Here is a 22,126-nt window from a genome sequence, read left to right on the forward strand (position 1 = left end):
CAATTTGAGAATACGTCATAAGATGACCTGCAAGATTGAACAAGTAGTGGTAGATATCTAGTACTTAATGAGTGCCAGGAGAAGTAATGGTATTTTGCAACATTTGTGAAAAATCCTGTATCCTAATTACTCAGCTTGGCACATGATCTATAAAGCATATAATCTGCATATTGAGATAGGAATCAATACTAATCATTACTAAATGGCACTAATAGCCCACTGCAAATACTGAAAGATAGTCCGAAAATGAACAATATATTACTAATGGCTACATTATTTTATAGTGCCATTTAAAAGATATTTTTAATTTAATTCTTTTGTAAGATTACATTATCTTTGTAATGTTTATTTTAATTATTAATACATCTTAATTTTCCTAATTCTTGAAGTTGATAGTTGATAAGTCAACAAAATATGGCGAAATACATGTACTGAAAATAACAGCTTTCTTAAAAACTCCTCCAATTTTCTGTACAATAATATAGATGGAGTTTCTTTTTAAATAGTCTAACACTTCTATAACTATACATCTAATGCATTACTCCTTATAAATACCTTAGCTTCTACTTACACATAGATGGTGGTGAAGCTTCCAAACTAAAGTTCCCAAGCAACTCCAGTCTGTGTGGCATCACTGACTCTTCCAAACTTTCCTGTGACTGTTGAGTAAAGTTGCATGGTTGAGAGGTCAGTAGGCTAAGCAGACCTTCAGCTGTAGAACGAGGAGAAAATGAAACAAATTGCAATAAGAATTAAACAGGATTTCAGTTAATTCATCAAATTTGTTATTTCATAATTGGAATTTTTATGAAGTCTAATATTAGATGATAAATAAACACATTTTGGAAGAGGAATATATTCCTACCCTCCCTGACTGCAGCAGTCAATAAAAATCCAGCTTGTGGAAATTCAATGGTATCTGGTTTGATCAAAAGCTGCGTTTCCTGACCTGCTTCTTCATAGCCATTTCTTTCAGCCATCTCTGCATAGATTTGGAGCTTCTCCTCCAAACTGCTGCAAACTAGCTGATCCTGGAATCTCAGTCGCTCTGTACAGAAAGGTCAACAATCACTTTGCAATTTTCTACAGTTCAACACGTAAAGATATGTTTCACCACAATGCAGAGAAAAATAATTATTTAATACTCCTTCGAAAAACAATACAAAAAATTCTGATCAACTCTGTATATAAAAACACAAAAAAAATTGAATACTATGCAGAATACTCCTGTGAAATGATGGCCATTATGAATAGGTCAAATAGAAGATCAAATCCATTTATCTAAGGGAATATTGTATGGAGTTACAAAAGTCTGATAAATACTCTTACTAGGATTTTCCTGAAATCCTATTTTTCTATGATTTGAAACTGATTTTACAATTATTCACAAAATTTAAACCACTGGACCAAGAATGGTGATATATTACTAATATTTATGTTAGACTGTGAGATATTTCAGCATTTTTCTATTGATTTCACATCTAAATATCACATGTATTTGGAACACAACATTCAGGGATATTTAGCCTTTCTGTACAACATGAAGCTTCTAAAAGATCATGGGATAGCATGTTAATAAGAAATTAAATGAGATTGGTTGTGAGAGATGATCTAGGCTTGGATGATGTAGAGTCCAATTGGTTGGAGGTGAGAAACAGCAAGGGAAAGAATACATTAGTAGGAGTAGTGTACATATGCCCAAACTATAGCCATTCCAAAGGAAAGACAATAACTCAACAAATAATAGCAGCACATAAAAAGAATGGAGCAATAATTGTGGGTGACTTTAATCTTCATGTTGACTGAGATAATCAAATTATTCATATAATAAGGAATTCATAGAGTGCATTAGGAATAGTTTCTTCGACCAATATGCCATGGAGCAATGAGGGACTTAGGCTATCCTAGATCTGGTAATGGATAATGAAGCAGGTTTAATAAATGACCTCTGAGTAAAAGGTCCCTTAGGAAGTAGTGATTATAACATGGTAGAATTCAATATTCAGTTTGAGAGTGGGAAACTTGGGACGGAAACAACTATGTTTAACTTTAATAAAGGGAGTTACCAAGAAATGAGAGATAGAGTTAGCTAAAGGGAACTGGATGACTAGGCTAGCAGGAATGACAATAATGAGGTAATTTGTGACTCTCAGCAAATATACATCCCATTAAGGATGAACGAGTCTAAGAGAGGGATAAATCAACCATGGCTAACCAAAAAAGCTAAGGAGAGTAGACAAAAATCAGTGATAGCCATGAAGATTGAGATAAATTCAGAATCTAGAAAGGAGGACTAAAAAGATAATAAAGACAGAGGAAATAAACTACAAAGGCAAATTAGCGAGGACTATAAAAACTGACAATAAGAGCTTCTTTACAGATATAGTAAGGAAGAGAGAGGTCAAAGTGGACAAAGTCCTATTAGAAAATGAATCTGAGGTGATGATTTTGGGGAAAAAGGAAATGCCAGAAGAGTTAAACAGACAGTTTGCATCAATCTTTATGGTGGACAATACTTTAAATATTTCATTAATACTACAGAATACAGGAGAGGAATTAAGTTTCATTGCCATCACTAAAGAAATAGTATCAGACAAACTAATGGGGCAAAAGGCAGGTCAGTGCCCTGATGGCTTGCATCCTAGGATCTGAAAACAGGTAGCTGTGGAGATAGTGGATGCATTGTTGTAATTTTCCAAAACTCTTTGGATTCTGGAGAAGTACCAGAGGATTGGGAAAATACAAATGTGACATCCCTATTCAAAAAGGGAGAAAGAAAAAAAAAAGGGTAACTATAGGCCAATTAGCCGAACATCAATTGTTCGAAAGTAATGGAATCAATTATTCAGGAAGTAATAGCAGAACATTTAGAAAATCATTATCTAATCAAGCAGAGTCAGCATGGCTTCATGAAAGGAAAATGTGTCTGATTAATTATTAGAATTTTTCAAGGAAGTCTCAACTAGACAGGGGGTATATGCAGATGTGTTGTATTTTGACTTCCAATAGATGTTCAATATGGTACCTCACAAAGGTTAAGTCATAAGATAAGAACCCACTGTGTTGAAGTAGTACATTGGCATGGATAGAGAATTGGCTCATGGGCAGGAAACAGAAAATGGAGGATAAGAGTTTCTTTTCCAGGTTAGCGATCGGAGACTAGTGGGGATCTACAGGGAGCAGTGCTGGGACTACAGCTGATTACAAATATGGCTCAGAAGAAGGAAGTGAATGCACTATAACCAAGTTTGCAGACAACACTAAAATAGGTGGAAAGACAGGCTGTGAAAGGAATACAAACAGTTTACAGACAGAGATTGTTACGTTAAGTCGGTGGGTAAAATGTTGACCAATAGAGTATAAGATGAGAAAATGAATAGTTGCTCATTTTAGAAGGGAGAACAAAAGAATATTATTTAAATGGAGAGAAACTGCAAAAAGATGTAACACAAAGGGACTAGGGGATACTTGTATATGAAACGCAGCAAGCTAGCACACAGATGCAGCAGGTAATCAGGAAGGCTAATGGAATGTTGGCCCTTATTTCAAAGGGGTTAGAGTATAAGAGCAGGGAAGTCTTACTGCAACTACACAAGGCATTGTTGAGATTACATCTGGAGTACTGAAAGTAGTTTCGTACCCTTTGTTTTAAGGAAAAATACCAGTTCATTGAAGGCAGTTCAGAGAACATTCACGAGGATGATTCCTGGTATGGAGGGATTCTATTATGAGTAAAGGTTTAATAGGTTGCAGTTCTAGTCACTGGAATTTATAAGAATGAGAGATGAATCTCATTGAAACATATTGGATTCTTAAGGGAGTTGATAGGGTAAATGATGGGAGGAGTTTCCCTTCATGGAATCTAGAACCAGAGGGCGTAGTCTCAAAATAAAAGAATACCAATCTAAGACTGAGATGAGGAGGAATTTGTTCTTTTAGAGGGTTGAGAATCTTTGGAACGTTTTACCACAGAGAGCTGAGGGAGGCAGAGTCCTTGTGTATATTTAAGGCTGAGGTGATAGATTGATCGGTCGAGAAATCATGGCTTATGGGGATTGGACAAGAAAGTAATGAGGATTGTCGAATGATCCCAATGAATGGTGGAGTATGCAAGAGGGGCTGAATGGCTTACTCCTGTCCCTATTTCCTATAGTTTTATAAATGAACTTACATGTTAAATATAATTCCATGTGTTTATAATGATTGCTGCAGTCTTGGCCTTAGATTGTAGACATTTAAATTAATCACAAACCCAATAACCATGTTCCCTGTGCCCTTTTTCAGATAATCCCATTTTTGTTTGAACTCAATCTTTTCTATTAGTCTGTTTGTTGGATCCATCAGATATCTTACAGTTAATTGCAGTCTCTCGTGTACCCTCAAATTTTTAGATAAGTTATTTTAAACAAAAAAATGTTCTGCATATCATTTAAGTTAGTTTTTGATCTAGGTAGCCTTGTCACTTAATGTTAGGATACATTCTATCACACTCACTTCACCTAAATTATAAAGCAGAGTGATATACATTCCATAATATAAAATAGGACCAATTGTTTCAATTTCAAAGGGATTATCTCACATACCAACTGCTGCACGTGTCATGATCAAGTCAGATCGTAACTTGGGTGTGTGGAAGATTTAGAAAGGTACTAATACCTTTAATTTTACTATGATCACTATAAATTCTGTGTGAGCATTCACAACCCAAGCAAGAAATTTGTCATTTTAAGCAGAAGTTAGTTGTGGTGTTGGAAGACAGCAGCAATTTGGTGTGAACAACTGCAAATCAAATAAGCATCCTTCAGCTGCTATGTTTGTGGCATGCACATTGCACCATAGTTGTCTGGATGAGGGAGTGAAAGAAGCTGGGCACAAACGCTATTCACTTAAATATCCACAACATACAGGTTGTTTCGCGAGTCATCAAATCACTGAACCCTGGAATGATGGCAAAAGGAACAGGATATTAGACAACCATGAAACTTGAGATCTAAGGATGATGCTCACTGTCCGCAGTTTGGGATAGATGTGCAGTTTGTATCCTCCTAAGGAAGCACAGCAGACATTTGAAGGTAAAGCACTGCTCTTCCCAATTTAGGAATGGGGAAAAAAAACGGAGTCCTAAACACAGCTTGCTATCTCTACCTCTACCAGGTTACCGCTCTAGGCCAGTCATCTATTTAATGCAGGGAGAAAGTGAGGACTGTAGATGCTGGAGATCAGAGTCGAAGAGTGTGGTGCTGGAAAAGCACAGCTGGTCAGGCAGCATCCGAGGAGCATAGGAGAATCGGTATTTTGAGCATGAGCTCATTCCTGATGAATAGCTTATGTTCAAAACGTCAATTCTCCTGCTCCTCAGATGCTGCCACACAGGCTGTACTTTTCCAGCACCACACTCTTTGACTCTGATCTATTTACTGCAGTCCAAATGTAAAGAACAAGATTAATAGTGATCACATGAAGCGTGGTTCATGAAATGTCAGAATAATTCTAGATAATATTCTAAGACCAGAGCACAGAACAGTCTTCATATCCAGAATGCTGGGCATGTAAACCATTGACATAACCACTGATCTGTTGAGGGGACTCAGCTTGAGGACCTTGATGCTGGCCACACGTTCTTTAAGATTAAGTAGGGCCAGCATCAACAGGCAGGAGTGGACTTTCCTATTGGATCTGAACTGGTGCAGAAGTTTGATTCAGTTCCTGTGGGGATCAAGAATTGACATCTGGTTCTTCAATAAGTAGTCACTTATTACTGCCTATGCTTCTGCAATGCAGGACAATGAGCACAACACAATACCAATGCCGCCACCCAGTCCTCCGACATTGCAAAAGTTTCAAGTAAAGCCAATCAGCTATGTAAATTGAGATTTGGTCTAAAGTCACATGATACAAAATGAGCCAAGATGGTAAAGTCAAGTCTTTATTTTTTGCTAAACTCCCAATCAATGAAGCAACAGGAAAAAAAAACCTACTATTTGAATTAATTAAGATATTGTGTTGTTGACTTAAAATGAAATTTTCTCTTTATGTGGCAGTAAGTTTAATTTCAGTGTTTGACATCTTTTTGGCAAAATTCATCTACTCTGGATCAGATAAACCTGTTTTTTTTGTGTGTACTTCTATAGAAATTGCTTCCTGTTTTGGAAAATTGCAAAGTGTTTTCCTGCAACAGCACTTAACGTGCTTATTTAAGATAATGGGAACAATGAACAGCCTCTTTCATAAGCACGTACCTTGGAATTTCCGGGTCCTGGCAGCTCTTGCCTCAGCAATACGCTTGTCCTCTTCATATTCACTTAAACGTTCTTCCTCCTCCTCAGGACAGCTTTAACAATAGTAATAAGCAATACAAAAGATCTGTTAAAAATTATATGGCAGCAGGGGATACGGACAGTGCCATAGTATTATTGTCACTGGCTAGTAATCCAGGAGTTATAAATTAGTCTAATGGTGACTGTGAAACTATTGTCAATTGTGGCAAAAACACATCTGATTCACTTTCATCATTTAAAATGGAAAATCTGCAATTCTCATCTGGTTGATCTTCATCAGAAGGAAAATACTCCACTGATTTGAGTCAAACCTAGTATAGAGGAAGATAGTTAGATGGTTGTTGTTGGAGGCTCATCATCTCGGTCACAGGACATTACTGCAGGTGTTCCTCAAGGTAATGTCCTAGGTCCAATGATCCTTCGCTGTTTCAGTTTACCCTCCATCACAAGTTTGGAAGTGATATGTTTACTGATGATTGCACAATTTTCAACACCATTCACAACTGCTCAGATAGTAAGCGGTCTGGGTACATATGCAGCAAAATTCAGGCTTGCATTGATAAATGGCAAGCAAACTTTGTGCCACACAAGTGCTAAGTAATGACCATCTCCAACAAGACAATACAATCACTGCCCCATGACATCCAATGGCATTGCCATCACTGAATTCTGCACTATCAATATCCTGAGGGTTACTGTTTACCAGAACTGAACTGGACTAGATATCTTAGTCAAAAAAGTAAATTGCTGGTGGAGAGAAATCAGAGTTAACGTTTCAGGTTGAATGACCCTTCATCAGAACTGATGTTACATAGAACATAGAACATAGAACATAGAACATAGAACATAGAACATAGAACATAGAACATAGAACATAGAACATAGAACATAGAACATAGAACATAGAACTCCACCTATCTTCGTATCATCTGCATCTCCACCATGTTAGTGGGGAAAATGTTGGTTTATATGCAGAAGATGGGGGGGGTGGGGGGATAAGGAGTAAATGATCGGTGGGGATAGAGCCCAAATAGAGAGAACAGTTAAACAGACATAGGAGTAGATAACAATCTGGCCAGGAGGGTGAATAGCTGTTAATGGGGAGTGTTCGTGGCTAATAACAATGATATGTAATATGTTATGTGATAACAAGGCCTGGTAGTGGAGGTTGGGGTAAGAACACGGGAAAGCTCAAGCCCTAAAGTTACTGAACTGTATATTGAGTCTGGAAGGCTGCTGAGTCCCTAGGTGAAAAATGAATTGCTGTTCTTCCAGCTGGTACTGAGCTTCACTGGAGCACTGCAGCAAGCCTGAGATAGTGATGTTGATATCTAACTATCGTGGCAACAAAAGTAAGTCAGAAGCTGGGGATTCTGGGGATTCAGAAAGTAACACACTTTCTGAATTCTCAAAGACTGTCAGGAGTGTAACAGGATAATCTCTACTTGGCTGGATGAGTACAACCACACTCAAGCAGCTCAACATCATCCACGACAAAGCAACCTGCTTGATTCAAAACCTGTCTAATACATTCAACATTCAATCTCTCTGATTTGACAATTTTTCAGTCAGCAGGGTATTATTACACAGAGTCGTAGAGATGTGCAGCACGGAAACAGACCCTTCGGTCCAACTCATCCATGCCGTCCAGATATCCCAACCCAATCTAGTCCCACCTGCCTGCACCCGGCCCATATCCCTCCAAACCCTTCCTATTCATATACCTATCCAGATGCCTTTTAAATGTTGCAATTGTACCAGCCTACATCACTTCATCTGGCAGCTCATTCCATACACATACCACCCTCTGCTTGAAAAGGTTGCCCCTTCGGTCTTTTTTATGTCTTTCCCCTCTCACTCTAAACCTATGCTCTCTAGTTCTGAATGCCCCCACCCCACGGAAAAGACTTTGTCTATTTATCCTATCCATGCTCCTCATGATTTTATAAACCTCTTTAAGGTCACCCCGGAGTTATGAACCTGCACTCCAAGGTCTCTTTGTTCAGCAACACTCCCTAGGACCTTACCATTACATCTATAAGTCCTGCTAAGATTTGCTTTCCCAAAATGCAGCACCTCACATTTATCTGAATTAAACTCCATCTGCCATGTTAGTTTCCCAGTCACAGCACTTTTATGATGGGCGAAACTACCTTACAAATAGTAGCATGTGTTTTATTAGCATACTATTCCTCAAGTGCCCTCAGTTCAGCTCACAAAATATGACACAGTGATGATATAATGAGAATGGATACTGTATATTAGCTTTGAAATATAACACGACACGCTCCAACATCGATGTGCACTGGCAGCATGATGTGCCATGTAAAAGATGTACTGCAACACTTCACCGAGGCTCCTTCAAAAACACCTTCCAAACTTGTAGCCTCTACCATCTAGAAGAACAATGGAAGCAGATATGAGAGAAGCACAACCTTCACGTTCCCTTCCAAGTCCCATGCCTTCCTGACTTTGGGCTATATCACCATTCCTTCTGTGTCACTGGGTCAAGATTGTGGGGATCCCTTCCTAACGGGTGTACCTACATTAAAGGGCAGTAGCAGTTCAAAAAGGCAGCTTACCACCACTTTCTCAAGGGCAATTGAGATTGCACACTAATTATTGGCCTAACTGGGGACGAACATTCTTTCTCAGCTGTGCAGCGGGTTCTGCACACGCTGTTCGGCATATTAACACTATTCCCAGCACTGACTTTCAGTTTTGGAAAAGCTATTGTACACAAACATCAGAAGCCTGTCAGCAGAAAAGATATGTAGTGAGAACATTACTAACATCACCCACAAACGAGTAGAAAAAAATCCAACATTTTAGTTACAAAGCACAACTAGATAGCTTGGTATCATATGATGTTTTTCAAAATACTGATTACTGTTTTGACTGGGCCATTGAAGGATGCATTGAAATGTTGTCTAAAATTGGCATAGATCTTATCATCTGCAGGTTATGACCAAATGTTTCCTTTTAAAATCTTATGATCTGTTAAATATGTTACACAAGAAGTTTAGTGGTTCAGTGGTAATGTCGTACATCTGGACCAGAATCGCCCGTTTTGAGTCCCGACCAGAATTTGTTTGTCAGGGAAGGAACACTTTAATGAGCTGATAATTAGTTCGAGAATTTTTTCCTTTTCAAAATCAGGGGAAAAAATACACTTGTGTGATTATATGCAAAAAGGTTTGTCTAACAAATCTTCACTGTGCAGTTCTCGTACAAAGTGCATTTACCAGCAGGTGTCACCAGATAATTCTCAAGAATGATTATAGGATTAGCACCACATCAGGGCTGACTTCCTCAACAGTGTTATCTTTTTGCAGAGAGGAAACAGAACTCTAACTGTTTCCAGGCTTGGGGGAAGGTAATCATGCTGCAGTGGAATCTTGTATTTTGTGTCTAAAAGAGGAGTGGTGGGATTACGTTTTCTCATGCTATTATGTTCTTCTTAGCCCATTTCATCTGCATGCACAGATAAAATGTCAAATGTTTTGGTCAGGGAGGCTGGAGATTCTGGTCCCTGCTGGGACCTTCTGGTCTCCAAGAGGACAGCACTATACTCTGTGCAACCCAGAACATCACTCAACCCCTGTTCATAACCACATCCACCCCTGTAGATTTCAAAGACCACACAAATAATGTGTCATGCTTTAGTGGCACCACCAGGGGAGGTTCTCCTGAAGGCTGTCCAGGAAACAGTGGAAGTTCTTTTCCCTCAGCATCACAAAAGAGGCCATCCCAATTGATAAACAGCTGAACAGAGATGGCTGCAGGAAGCTAATGCCCATAGGTAGCTCAATTAGGGAGGGATTATGTACTGCATTCTGCCATGGCATGTACCCTTGTCCACTCAATGTTTCTTGTTCTTATGAGTGTAATTTATGCTTTGCACAGTTGCCAGTCCACAGGACTGTTACATACAAGACAGGATGCCAGACATCTCCATTATATGTCATAGACGTCAAAGAGTAATACGGCACGGAAATAGATCCTTCGGTAAACTGGTCTCACTTTCCTGATTTTGGCCCATAACCCTCTAGATCTTTCCTGATCATGCACCTGACAAAATGTATTTTAAATATTGTAACTGAATCTGTGTTTTCCACTTCCTTTGGCAGTTCATTCCACAAACAAACCACCTTCTTATTCTTGGTAACAAGTGATCCAGACCCACAGCAAAGTGATTGACTATTAACTATTCTCTGAAAGTGACCAAGAAACCTCTAGAATGCCATCAAACCAGACGGAGCACATGGCATTGACATGGGCATCATAAATGACTTTGACAAACTCAGTCCTTTCAACCCTGCAAGGTCCTCCTTGCTTACATCTGGGGACTAGTTGGGTGAGAGGTCTCACAGACAACAACCGGATGCACAGACACATACCTGATAGAGAACACCATCATCATTTCTAGTAAGTCCTACCTCACCAAAGAACAGACCCAGTGGTGGGGTTATCACAGTGAAATACAATTGGGAACAAGTTGCCCTGGGAGCCTTTCAGGACTCCATCAGTTCTTATGGCTTCAGCTCAAACAGGGTCAAGAAAAGCTTCTGCTGAATATCATGTACCACCCCACCCCTTGGTTGAGGCATCAGTACTCCTCCATTTTGCATTAAGCATTCCTTCTTAATGCTTGGGGGAAGCATTGATAAGCAAGGATGCTCCATCTCAACCTCCTCCAAAGTTTCCTAGCAGCACAGATGCTAGTCTTCAGATGATTTGGTTCACTCCATAATATATCAAGAAATGGCTAAAGGCAGTGTAAAGACTATAAGCTCGGACAACAATCTGGTAATAGTATTGAAGACTATTCCAGAACTTGCTGCACCCTCCCCACTCCCAACCAAGGTGTTCCAATACAGTTACAACACTGGCATCTCCCAAGTAATGTGGAAAATTGCCTATACGTGAACTTTATACAAAATGTAGGACAAATTCAACTCAGTCAATTATCACACATCAGTCTATTCTCAGTTATCATGAAAGTGATAGAAGGCACCATCAACTATAATATAAAGCAGCAATTGTCTTGTAATAACCTGCTCACAGCTTCTCATTTTGAATTTTGCCAGGCCATACTGTTCCAGGTCTCATTTATGGTTTTTGTTCAAACATGGATTAAAAGAGCTGAACTGCAAAGGGGGGATAAGAGTGACAAACCTTGACACCTAGACCCCACTTAACCAAGTATCATCGAGGAGCACTGGCAAAATTGCAGTCAATGGTGCATCAAGGGAAGACTACTCCACTGGTTGGAGTCATACCTTGCACAAATGAAGGCAAGTGGTTTTTGGAAGTCAGTCATCTCAGCTTGAAGGCATGTCTGTAGTGTTCTAGGCCCAACCATCTCTAGATGCTTCATCAATGACGATTCATCCATCATAAAGTCAGAAGTGGGGATGTTCACTGATGATTGCGCCATTCAAGACTCCTCAGGTGCTGAAGATGGCTATGTCAAAATGCAGCAAGATCTGGACAATATCAAAGGCTTTATTGTTGCCAACCTCTCACCATCAACATCTTGGTGGTTAGCATTGAAAGAATATGAACTCCTATTATCCCTATAAATGCAGTGGCTATAAAAGCAGGTTAAACTCGAGGAAAGCTGTAGTGAATAACTCACCACGTGACTCCCCAAAGCTTGTTCACCATTTGCATCAGGAGTGTGATGGAATACTCCCCACTTGCCTGCATGAGTGCAGCTTGAACAATACTCAAGAAGCTTGACACCATCCAGGAAAGCAGCCCACTTGACTGGTACTACATCACTCCCTCCACCACCAACACTCATTGGCAAGAATATGTTCCACATGTATGAAGCAATACAGAAATGAACCAAGAATCCTCAGGCAGCACCTTCAAAAACCCACAATCAGTACCATCCAGAAGGACAAGAACAGATACATGGGAACACCGTTACCTCCAAGTTCCCTCTATAGATTGAAAGCTGTAAGTCAGTATAATTAAGGGAGAAAGCATTTTAAGACGGAGGGGCCCTCTCTCCAACTCCTTTAAAGTTTAATTAAAAATGGAACATACGGCCATGTCACCCCTCTCCATAACCTTGCCTGTGGCTACTGCTGAACATAGCCAAGGATGGAAAACTGCTCAACTGCTGGAGAGTTGGTCCCACTTTCTGTTTCCAGGAGGTCACCACCAGGTAATAAAACTGATACCCACTGCCTGCAGTGGCTTAGAGGCTGAGTGAAAAATCCTGGTTGGCCTTTGTAATTAGCATCCATATGTTCTTGAGGAGTAGCATGGGTTACGCTGCTCATAGGTGGGTAACCCTGCTGTGCCCTTCCCTGTCACAGAGATGGCTCAGAGGTGGGATGGAATCAGGGAACTGGCACACCAGCTGGAGATACTGTTGTTTCAGCTCTCACCACCATTCCTGGCTTCAGCAGAGGAACCAAACCTATCCCCCAGTTTGCTTCACTGGGAAATTCAGCAGAACCCTTATTAGAACAATGCACTACTAATCCCAAAGGTTAATAAAAGTCAATGAAAACTTTATAATGGTTTCTGAATTAATTTGTAGTTATTTTAGCAAACATTTCTAATATCTAGTCATTCAGTTTGAGCTCTTTGGCAAATCTAAAAATTTGCCTCCTCCATACCATATAGGAAGTCACTGTACAAAAGGAACTTCATTTGTTACTGCTCTGATTCATCACCAGCTTTCCGCTGCTAAAAAATTATTTCTGCTTTGTTGGGACCCAATAGCTCTGAACTATAATTAATCAATATGATGAATTCTCTGAAAATAGGCTGCAGAGAGTCAGATACAAAAAAAAGCTATTTCGAAAACAATTCACATGCTTTTATTTGCTGATCTGTCAAACACAAGACATTCTTTTTAAGAATAACACAAATGTAGTAATGCAAAATATAAAACATTAATTGGACATGCAAGATGTCAACTGACTAGAATCACAATGAAGATACTCCACCGAGTCTAAGATTGGCAAGCTTATGCCTGTAGATGTTTTGGAGCTGTGGTCAAAATAAGAAGGCGACTGCCTATTCTTTAGTTCCTTCAGATTTGCTGTATGTAGAGATGACTGCATCAAAACAAAACTCATTCAGTACTCTGACATGCATTTGGACAAAGGGCATCAAAGGAAGTAGAATTGAAGAGTAAAATACTTAAAGCAACTAATGGATTTCGAAAGTGGTACGCCACACAGATGGATGTGTATTTTTTTTATCTGGTGCTGTCAATTTATCAGCTAATCTTAAGTTGTTCTAATGCATATGTCTTAAGTGTGATCAATAATAACTCCCATTTATAGAGCAGATATAAAGAGGAAAGGAGGCAAGGATTAGCTTTTCTCTTGAACCTGATCCTGTCTCATTCTTAGCAGAGGGAAGCACATAAGTTTGACAGGTTTCATCATTGATGGGCATACCAAACACAATCATATCTGTCAACTTCAGACTTAAGAACGAAAATGGGAATCTTACAGAAGAAATGACCAAGATAGAGAGAGTGACAAGGAACAACTTGGTTAAAGAGACAAACCGAGCAATGATGGCTGCAGAAGTACCATGACGAATGCAGGGTCAATGATTAAGAACAGCACAATTGTTTGAAAGTTTTAAGCAACTTGGGAGAATTTCTTTCTCTAGGGATGGATGAACAAACAGGAATGACAAAAGGTAGGGAGATATGAGTGAAGAACAGAATAACGAGATGGCTTGAGACCACTCAGTCAACAATGAAGACAAAGGGAGTAGAGTCTGCATGGAAAATAGAATGATGGAAGGTAATCAGGTGAGCGCTTAATTGAAGGGTGGTTTTAGAGAGGAAAATGAAATCATAAAACATAAGATAAAGCAGCAAAATAGAGTTGAAAATCATTGAGAAAATAGAGACATTCAATGCACAGGCTGAGAGGGGAAAGGAAGGAGGATACCTCAGTAACCAACATGGCATAAGGCTTTCAGGGAGCATTAGAAATAGATCTTTCTGAGGGAGAAATGAGAGAAAGATCAATTCAGATAGACACTTGCTCAAAGGAATAGATCATATGTGAGGCCATGAGATCAGACCTGAATGCTGCAGTTTGCAGGTAGCTGAAATTAGAATTGGGTGAGGACACTTCAGAAATGGGCAATTACCATCATTCATAAACAAAGTCTCATCAAAGCCATGACGGAAATGCATTTGTCCCTGATTGTGGATGGCTGAGGTTGTCTGCTTGTGAATGGAAATTTCTGGAGGAAAACGTGGAAAGGAATGTTGATTTTTGATCTACTGATAGAGTTCATAGGAACAGAGCTTCATGAGATGAATACAATGGAGAGGAGCTTGATGAGGCTAGTCAGTGGCCCTTCCATCCAGTTGCGGAATGAAAATGGGAGGATCAGACAATTGAAGTTACAATTTTCAATTGGCAGTCATGGATTCATTGATTGCCTCTCAGCAGAGATGCAAGGAGATACACCAACAGTAGATATCTGCTTATCAAGTGGATTCAACTTTGGGAATTGGAAAACAGAGGTTTAGTAATGCATGGTATAAGGATTAGTGGGCAAAGTACCCACAAGGGCAGAAATGAAAGGAGCCATAACGAATGATAGGATAGGAAAGGAAAGAATAGTGAGGGAAATCAGGAGAGGGTAAAAAAGAAAATATAAGCAATTGGTTCAAACCTAGAGCAGCAGGAAAATGTAGCCATGGATTTAAAAGATACTCAAGTTACACAAGTATGGATTTTTTTATAAGAATAAGACAGAGAGCAGACTATTTTAAAAAGAGTCAGAATTTGAATCTCTATGGTGGTACAAGATTGGCCTATATTGGCACAATAGAGCTTCAATGAATACCCCTATTCAGAAGGAGAATCAGGTCCAAGAGTTCATTGAGGGGCAGAGTATTAATGGTGTGCTATTCGAGATTGCCACTGGAGTGGGAGAACCAAGGATAATGAAGTATTGGTCATATTCAGGCTTGCCCTGTGGATTCTTCTTGTACAAAAATGAATTCTTGAAAATTAGTAAGAAGAATAACGAGCCTCTTCCTTGTGAAATCCTTATTGCAAGTCATTCATGAAAACCTTGTGCAGATTTACAAAGTAAGGATTCAAAAGAATGGAGCACTGAACTGTTGGTCACAGCTGGCTGTAGTCAGCATAACAAAGGGGATTTTGAAATCTTCCTGTGCACTCAGGGAAATAAACAGTAATCACAGAAACGAGAGCCATAAGTATAAGAATTTTCTAGCACACAACTTGCAAACAGTGGCCAATGCCAGGTGACACACTGCACCACCACAGGATTTTTTTAAAAATGTATTGGGGATAAACAAGGTAAAACCTTGCAGCCAAGTTACCTCAGATAACAGACACACATCAGACAGGCTGCATATCAAGCAACACAGGTTCATTGTTTAACAATGATCTATATCATCAAGTCTACAAAGATCACAAAGAATGCTCAATCATCACTACTAACAGCAGTGAAGGCCACAAGTGTTTTCAATCTTTATTCAACATATCTGTTTCAGGTATCACAACTGTTGTTTTGTTCAACTTTCTATTGAAAGAGGTAACTAAAGCCTTAGTTTGTCACATGTCTACCTCAGTAAACTTCAAGAGCTACCAGCAGCAACAAAGACAGCAACAAAAATCATGTCTTTCCATGGTATTACTAACTCAGGGTATTCTAACACAGTTCACATCTAAATACAATGATGTTCATGGAAGACTGCATTGTGTTCAGTTCCAATTGCCGGTAAAGCTTTAGCATTGCGTCTAATTCCAACAAGACCCACACAAGATCACAGCTTTGGCATATAATTGGAAAGGAACATTAATAATACACAAGGGCAGGATAATAAAATTCTCTTATTTGAAAGATGAAACGTCTCTTCATGACATTACCATCATGATATGAAAAATTTACTGAAATAGTACCAGAGATGAGGGGCTTCGGTTATGTGGAGATTTTTTAAAAGCTGACATTGTTCTTCTGCAAATACAGGAAGTTTCGAGATTTGAGTGCTCAAAATCATAAATGGGTTTGAAAAAGATAATTTGACTCAGGAGGTGTCTACAGTAGACTATTCACCCACCAAATTTGCTCGCCATTCAATGAGATCATGGCCGGTCTGATAATCCTCAACTCCACTTTCTTATACTTTCCCTGCAAATCTTGATTCCCTTACTAACTAAAAATCTGTCTTTCTCAGCCTTGAATATAGTTAATGACCCAGCTCCACATCACTCTGAGGTAAAGAATTCCATAAGAGAATAAATTCTTCCTCAACAATCAACTCGATCACAACTTAATAATGCTGTTCCAAATACTTGCCACATCCCCATAAACACCCCCTTGGCAAAACTCAAACACAGGTTCTTACAGGATAGGTGTCAGAGAGAGAGAGAGGATCAGCATTGAACTGCTTTGTCGGACCCCCACCAGCTTTTCTGGATTCCCAGCTAAAACCTGACCAGCAGCTGCAAACAAAACAGCTTGCTAAAACCAAACCAAACTAAACCCTGAACTGGGAGAACTCCCCTTTCATTGTACAAGTGTTTAAAAGAAACACTTAAAGGTCTTCTCAGCTAGATATTTCTAGACTTCTAGAAACCTCTGCCTTTATGACCTCTTTGGAAAAAAAACCAAGGACAACATAACCTTGTTAAAGGAGCATCACCATCACATAATCAAGGACTGATTAGGGATAGTCAGCATGGCTTTGTGCATTTAGTAACGCCTTCAACAAGGTTCCAAATGATGGACTGGTTGCATTGTTAGATCGCATGGGATCCAGGAAGAGGTAGCCAACTGGATACAAATTTACCTTGACAGTAGGAGATAGAGGTGGTGGAAGGTTGCTGTTCAGACTGGAGGCCTGAGACCAGCAGTGTGTGGCAAGAATTGGTGCTGGGTACACTGTTGTACATCATTTATATAAATGATTTGGATGAGACTATGGAAGCATGCTGAGTAAGTTTTCAGATGACACCAAAACAGGTGGTATAGTGGACAGTAAAGAAGGTTGTCTAAGAGTACAACAGAATCTTTATTAATAATCTTTATTAACCAAGGAATGGCAGATGAAGTTTAATTGAGATAATTAAGAGGTGTTACATTTTGGTACGACAAACCAGGGGTAGGACTTACACAGTTAATGATAGAGCCCTGGAGTATGTTGTCAAACAGAGAGACCCAGGGGTGCAGTTGTTTAGTTGCTTTGGCGTCACAGGTAGACAGGATAGTGAAGAAGGCATGCTTGCTTTCATTGGTCAGTGCACTGAGTACGGGATTTGGGACATCATGTTACAGCTGGGCATTGGTGAAACCACATTTAGAGTTCTGATCATCTTGCTACTGGAAGGATGTCATTAAACTGGAAAGGGTGCAAAGAAGATTTACAAAGTTGTTAGCATAACTGGAAAGTTTGAGTTATCAGGCGAGGCTGGGACTTTTTTTCCTGGAGCATAGGAGGCTATGGGCTGACATTACAGAGGTTTACAAAATCATGATGAGCAGAGATAAGGTGAACAGCCAAGCTCTTTGCTCCAAGGTAGGAGAGTCCAAAATTATAGGGCATAAGTTTAAGGTGAGAGGAGAAAGATTTAAAAGGGACCTGAGGGGGAATCTTTTCACACAGAGGGTGTTGTGTGTATGGAATGTGCTGCAAGCGGAAGTGATACAGGCAAATGTAATTACAATAGCTAAAAGACATTTGGACAGGTATGTGGATAGAAACAATTCAGATGGATATGGACCAAATGCAGGCAACTGGGACTAGTTCAGTTTAGGTAACCTGGTTGGCATGTACGATTTGGGCCAAAAAGTTCTGTGTTATATGACTCCATGACTCTATGGTCTGGGTGACCCCATTTTCTGGTATTATGTCCTCTGCTTCTAGTTATTCCCACAAGGAGAAAACAGCCTTTCTGTATTTGGCAAATCCCCTAAAGGTCTACCCCCACACAACTCTCATAAGACAGTCCTTCTATACCTGGGATCAGCTTTGTGAATCTTCTCCAGAATGCCTTCAATGCTAGGATATCTTTTCTTAGACAAGGGGTCCAAAATTGTTCACAGTATTCCAATTGTGATCTGACTAGTGTCTTGTATAGTTTTCACATAACATCCCCATATTTATACTGCATTTCCTTTGAAATAAAAGCCATCATTTTATTTGCCTTCCCTTTTACTCACTAAACTTGGAGTAAGTCAGAAGAAAATGTAATTAGAAGACATAGATGAATCAGAGGTGAATCAGAGGAGATATTCTTTTTCACAGCAAATTACAGTATGATGTTCTGGAAAGGTCTGTCTAAAAATGTGGTGGAAGCAAATTCAACAGTAACTTTCGAAAGAAAGTTCAAAACTACACTTGAGAAAATATTTACAGGATTTCTGAAAGAGCAGGAGATCGGAATGATGAGCTAGCACCACCAAAATACCACAACCATAATGGTCTCCTTTGGCATCATATCAATCAATAATTCTAAGATGAATTACTGAAGTGAGGTACCATAATACTTTCATCATTCTTATTATTAAGATGCAAAGACAAATTATTTTGGTAAGAATACATGAATCCAGTTATATTTCTGCTCTGTATGTTTAATTGGTAGAAAATAAAGCAGCTTAGCACTTTAAAGCAAACTTCGTGACATCAAGGATTCAGATGGCCTGTGTTTGCAGAAAATGAAGAAATCCAAATGCAAGAGACATTGCATATCTGGTCCAGGTCATAAACAAATGTTATTATTCCATCTCATTTTATAAATAAACTGAGAGAATTTGTGTGTGTCAACCATCAAAGAGAGATGTTCAGATCACGAAAGGAAGCAACTGATACAGTTGAACCTGAGAAAATATCTACCAGCACGAGCACTTGCTCCTCATCAACTTTCGAGACTGCATCTTTCCATCTAACTAATTTTTAATAATTACTATTTTAAATTTTTTAAAAATCTAGCATCTCTGTTAACTGTTGCTCATATTCATTACTTGAAGTAAATAGTATCATTCCAGGTACAGTTTGCATCGTTTGTAACAGAAATAAACTGAATAAAATGATGTGCATTAAACATGAGAACATTCACAATAGAAACAATTAGTGACAACAAAACAGTATCCCTTTGTGTAATTTCCATTCTTTAAACACAGTTATTGCTTCTGAAATGGAACAGTGTTTCAGTACCTCTCTACTGCCATGCGGATCAATCTCATCCAGTTATTCCTATCCTCTTTTGAGTTTGTATGCATTTCATACATTTCGGGTCCAGCAGATGAAGCACTAATTAAGAACATTCCTCGTTCTTCATTGGCTACTTCTCGGACAATTAATTTCTGCAGCAAGATAACTGCAGGCTTCTGGTCCTGATGTGAACAATACAAAATGACATGCAAATAAACAAAAACAATGATGCTACATAATTTAGTCTTATGTATTTCTTGTACTTTCAAATTTAAATGAAAGAATGTAAAACATTTGTACTTAATTTGCTATTAATTTCCAAAGATTAAAAATACATCACATGTCTAATTGCATTTACTGCACAATTTAATTTGGGTGAAAAGATCAGAGAGAAAAAAATTCAAATGCAAGAAAGTCTTTGAAAGAAGAGCAATGATGAGGGGACTTGGGAGTAAGCTCTTGAAAGCAGGATGTAGGCAGCAGGTAGCTCTAACATCGAAGGGGGAGTACACAAGAAACAAAAGTCTAAAGCCTACAAATAATGATCAAAGGAGTATCTGTTTTTGTGATATTGGTTAAGGAAAAAACACTGGTCAGGGAAAACGCCACTCCGCTTTATTAAACAATGCCTTTTTTTTATATCCACTTGAGAAAATGAATGTGGCATACATATACTGTCTTATTTGTAAAGTAATATTGTCAAAAATAGAGTAGTCCCTGTGTACCACACCAAACTGTCAACCTAAATTTGTATTCAAATCTCTGAACTTGGATTTGAATCCACAACCTAACAGAGAAACGTAGTGAAATAACTAGTGATGTCTTGAAGGTGTCCACATCACAGAAAAGGAGGTTGTAGATGTCCTAAAATACATAAAAGGTAGATAAATCTATGGAACCTGATGAGATATATCCCAGAACTTTGTGGGAAGCGAGGAAAGAATTGCTGGGATTCTTGCTAATACATTTGCATAATGGACAGCCACGGGTGAGGTGCCAGAAGACTGGAGGGTAGCTAACATGGTGCCATTATTTAAGAAAGGCAGTAAGGAAAAGCCAGAGAACAATAGACCAATGAGCCTGACATCAGTGGTGGGTACATTGATGGAAGGATTCTAAGGGACTGGGTTTATATGCATTTGGAAAGGCAAGGACTGATTAATGATAGTCAGCATAGCTTTGTGCATGGGAAATCATGTCTCACCAGCATCTGCAGACCTCACTTTCTCCTTTAAGTTTTTTGAAGATGTGACAAGGTGTTCGACAAGGTTCTGCATGGTAGACTAGTTAGCAAAGTTAGGCAGGGGAGTTAGCTAATTGGATACAAAATTGGCTTGAAGCTAGGAATCAGAGGAGGATGGGGGAGAATTGTTTCTTGGACTGGACACCTGTGACCAGTGTTGCACTGCAAGATTGGAGCTGGGTCCACTGCTTTTCATCATTTATATAAATGATTTGGATGTGAATGTGGGAGGTGTGGTTAGTATGTTTATAGATAACACAAAATTGAAGGTGTAGTAGACAGCCAACAAAGTTATCTCAGAGTTCAAGGGGCCCTGGATCAGATGGAGCAGTGGGCTGAGAAGTAGCAGATGGAGTTTAATTTAGATAAATGTGAGGTGTTGCATTTTGGTAGGACAAATCAGGGCAAGATTTATACAGTTAAAGGTAGAGTGCTGGGGAGTGTTGTCAAACAAAGAGACCTTGGGTTGCAGGTGCATAGTTCCTTGCAAGTTAAATCGCAGGTAGACAGAGTGATGAAGAAGGTATTTGGCACACTTGCCTTCATTGGTTAGTGCATTGAGTGTATGAGTTGGGAAGTCATGTTGTGGCCATACAGGATATAGGTGAGGCCACTTTTGTGTAGCGTGTATAATTCTGGTCTCCCTGCTATAGCAAAGATGTTGTTAAACTTGAAAAGGGTCAGAAAAGATTTACAAAAATGTTGACAGGGAGAGGCTGAATATGCTGGGGCCATTTTCCCTTGAGTATCAGAGGCTGAGGGGTGACTTTACAGAGAATTATAAAATCATGAGGGGAATGGCTAGGGTCAATAGCCAAGATATTTTCCCCAGGGTAGAGGAGTCCAAAACTAGAGGACATGGGTTTAAGATAAGAGGGGAAAAATTTAAAAGGGACATGATGGGCAACTGTTTCATGCAGAGGGTGGTGCAAGTATGGAATGAGCTGCCAGAGGAAGTGGTAGAGGTGGTACAATTGCAACATTTAAAAGGCACATGGATGGGTACATGAATAGGAAGGGTTTAGAGGGATATAGGTCAAATGCTGGCAAATGGGATTAGATCAGTTTAGGATATCTGGTTGGCATGGACACGTTGGACCAAAGGGTCTGCTTCCATGCTGTATAACCCGATAATTATATTGCTAGCAAGGTTAGACTATGTAGAATACAGGGAGAACTAGCCATTTGGATACAGAACTGGCTGAAAGGTAGGAGACAGAGAGTGGTGGTGGGCGGTTGCTTTTCAGACTGGAGGCTTGTGACCTATGATGTGCCACAAGGTCCACTGCTTTTCATGATGTATATAAATGATTTGAATGTGAACATCGGAGGTATGGTTAGTAAGTTTGCAGGTGACACCAAAATTGGTGGTGAGTGGACAGCCAAGAAGATAACCACAGAGTACAACGGGATCTT

General features: G+C 39.3%; 1 protein-coding gene across 1 annotated transcript in view; it reads right to left on the reverse strand.

Moving 5' to 3' along the window:
- arhgef28a (Rho guanine nucleotide exchange factor (GEF) 28a) overlaps nt 1-22,126 on the reverse strand; it is a 479,393-nt gene that overhangs the window by 114,231 nt on the left and 343,036 nt on the right. The window contains exons 30-33 of the mRNA XM_043707577.1: nt 19,471-19,649; nt 6,240-6,331; nt 866-1,048; nt 572-712 (exon numbers count right to left, since the gene is read on the reverse strand). Of these exons, the coding sequence (XP_043563512.1) occupies nt 572-712; nt 866-1,048; nt 6,240-6,331; nt 19,471-19,649 (595 nt within the window). The remainder of the gene's footprint in view (nt 1-571; nt 713-865; nt 1,049-6,239; nt 6,332-19,470; nt 19,650-22,126) is intronic.

Source organism: Chiloscyllium plagiosum, chromosome 2 (genome assembly GCF_004010195.1).
Source record: "Chiloscyllium plagiosum isolate BGI_BamShark_2017 chromosome 2, ASM401019v2, whole genome shotgun sequence".
NCBI classification, from domain to species: domain Eukaryota; kingdom Metazoa; phylum Chordata; class Chondrichthyes; order Orectolobiformes; family Hemiscylliidae; genus Chiloscyllium; species Chiloscyllium plagiosum.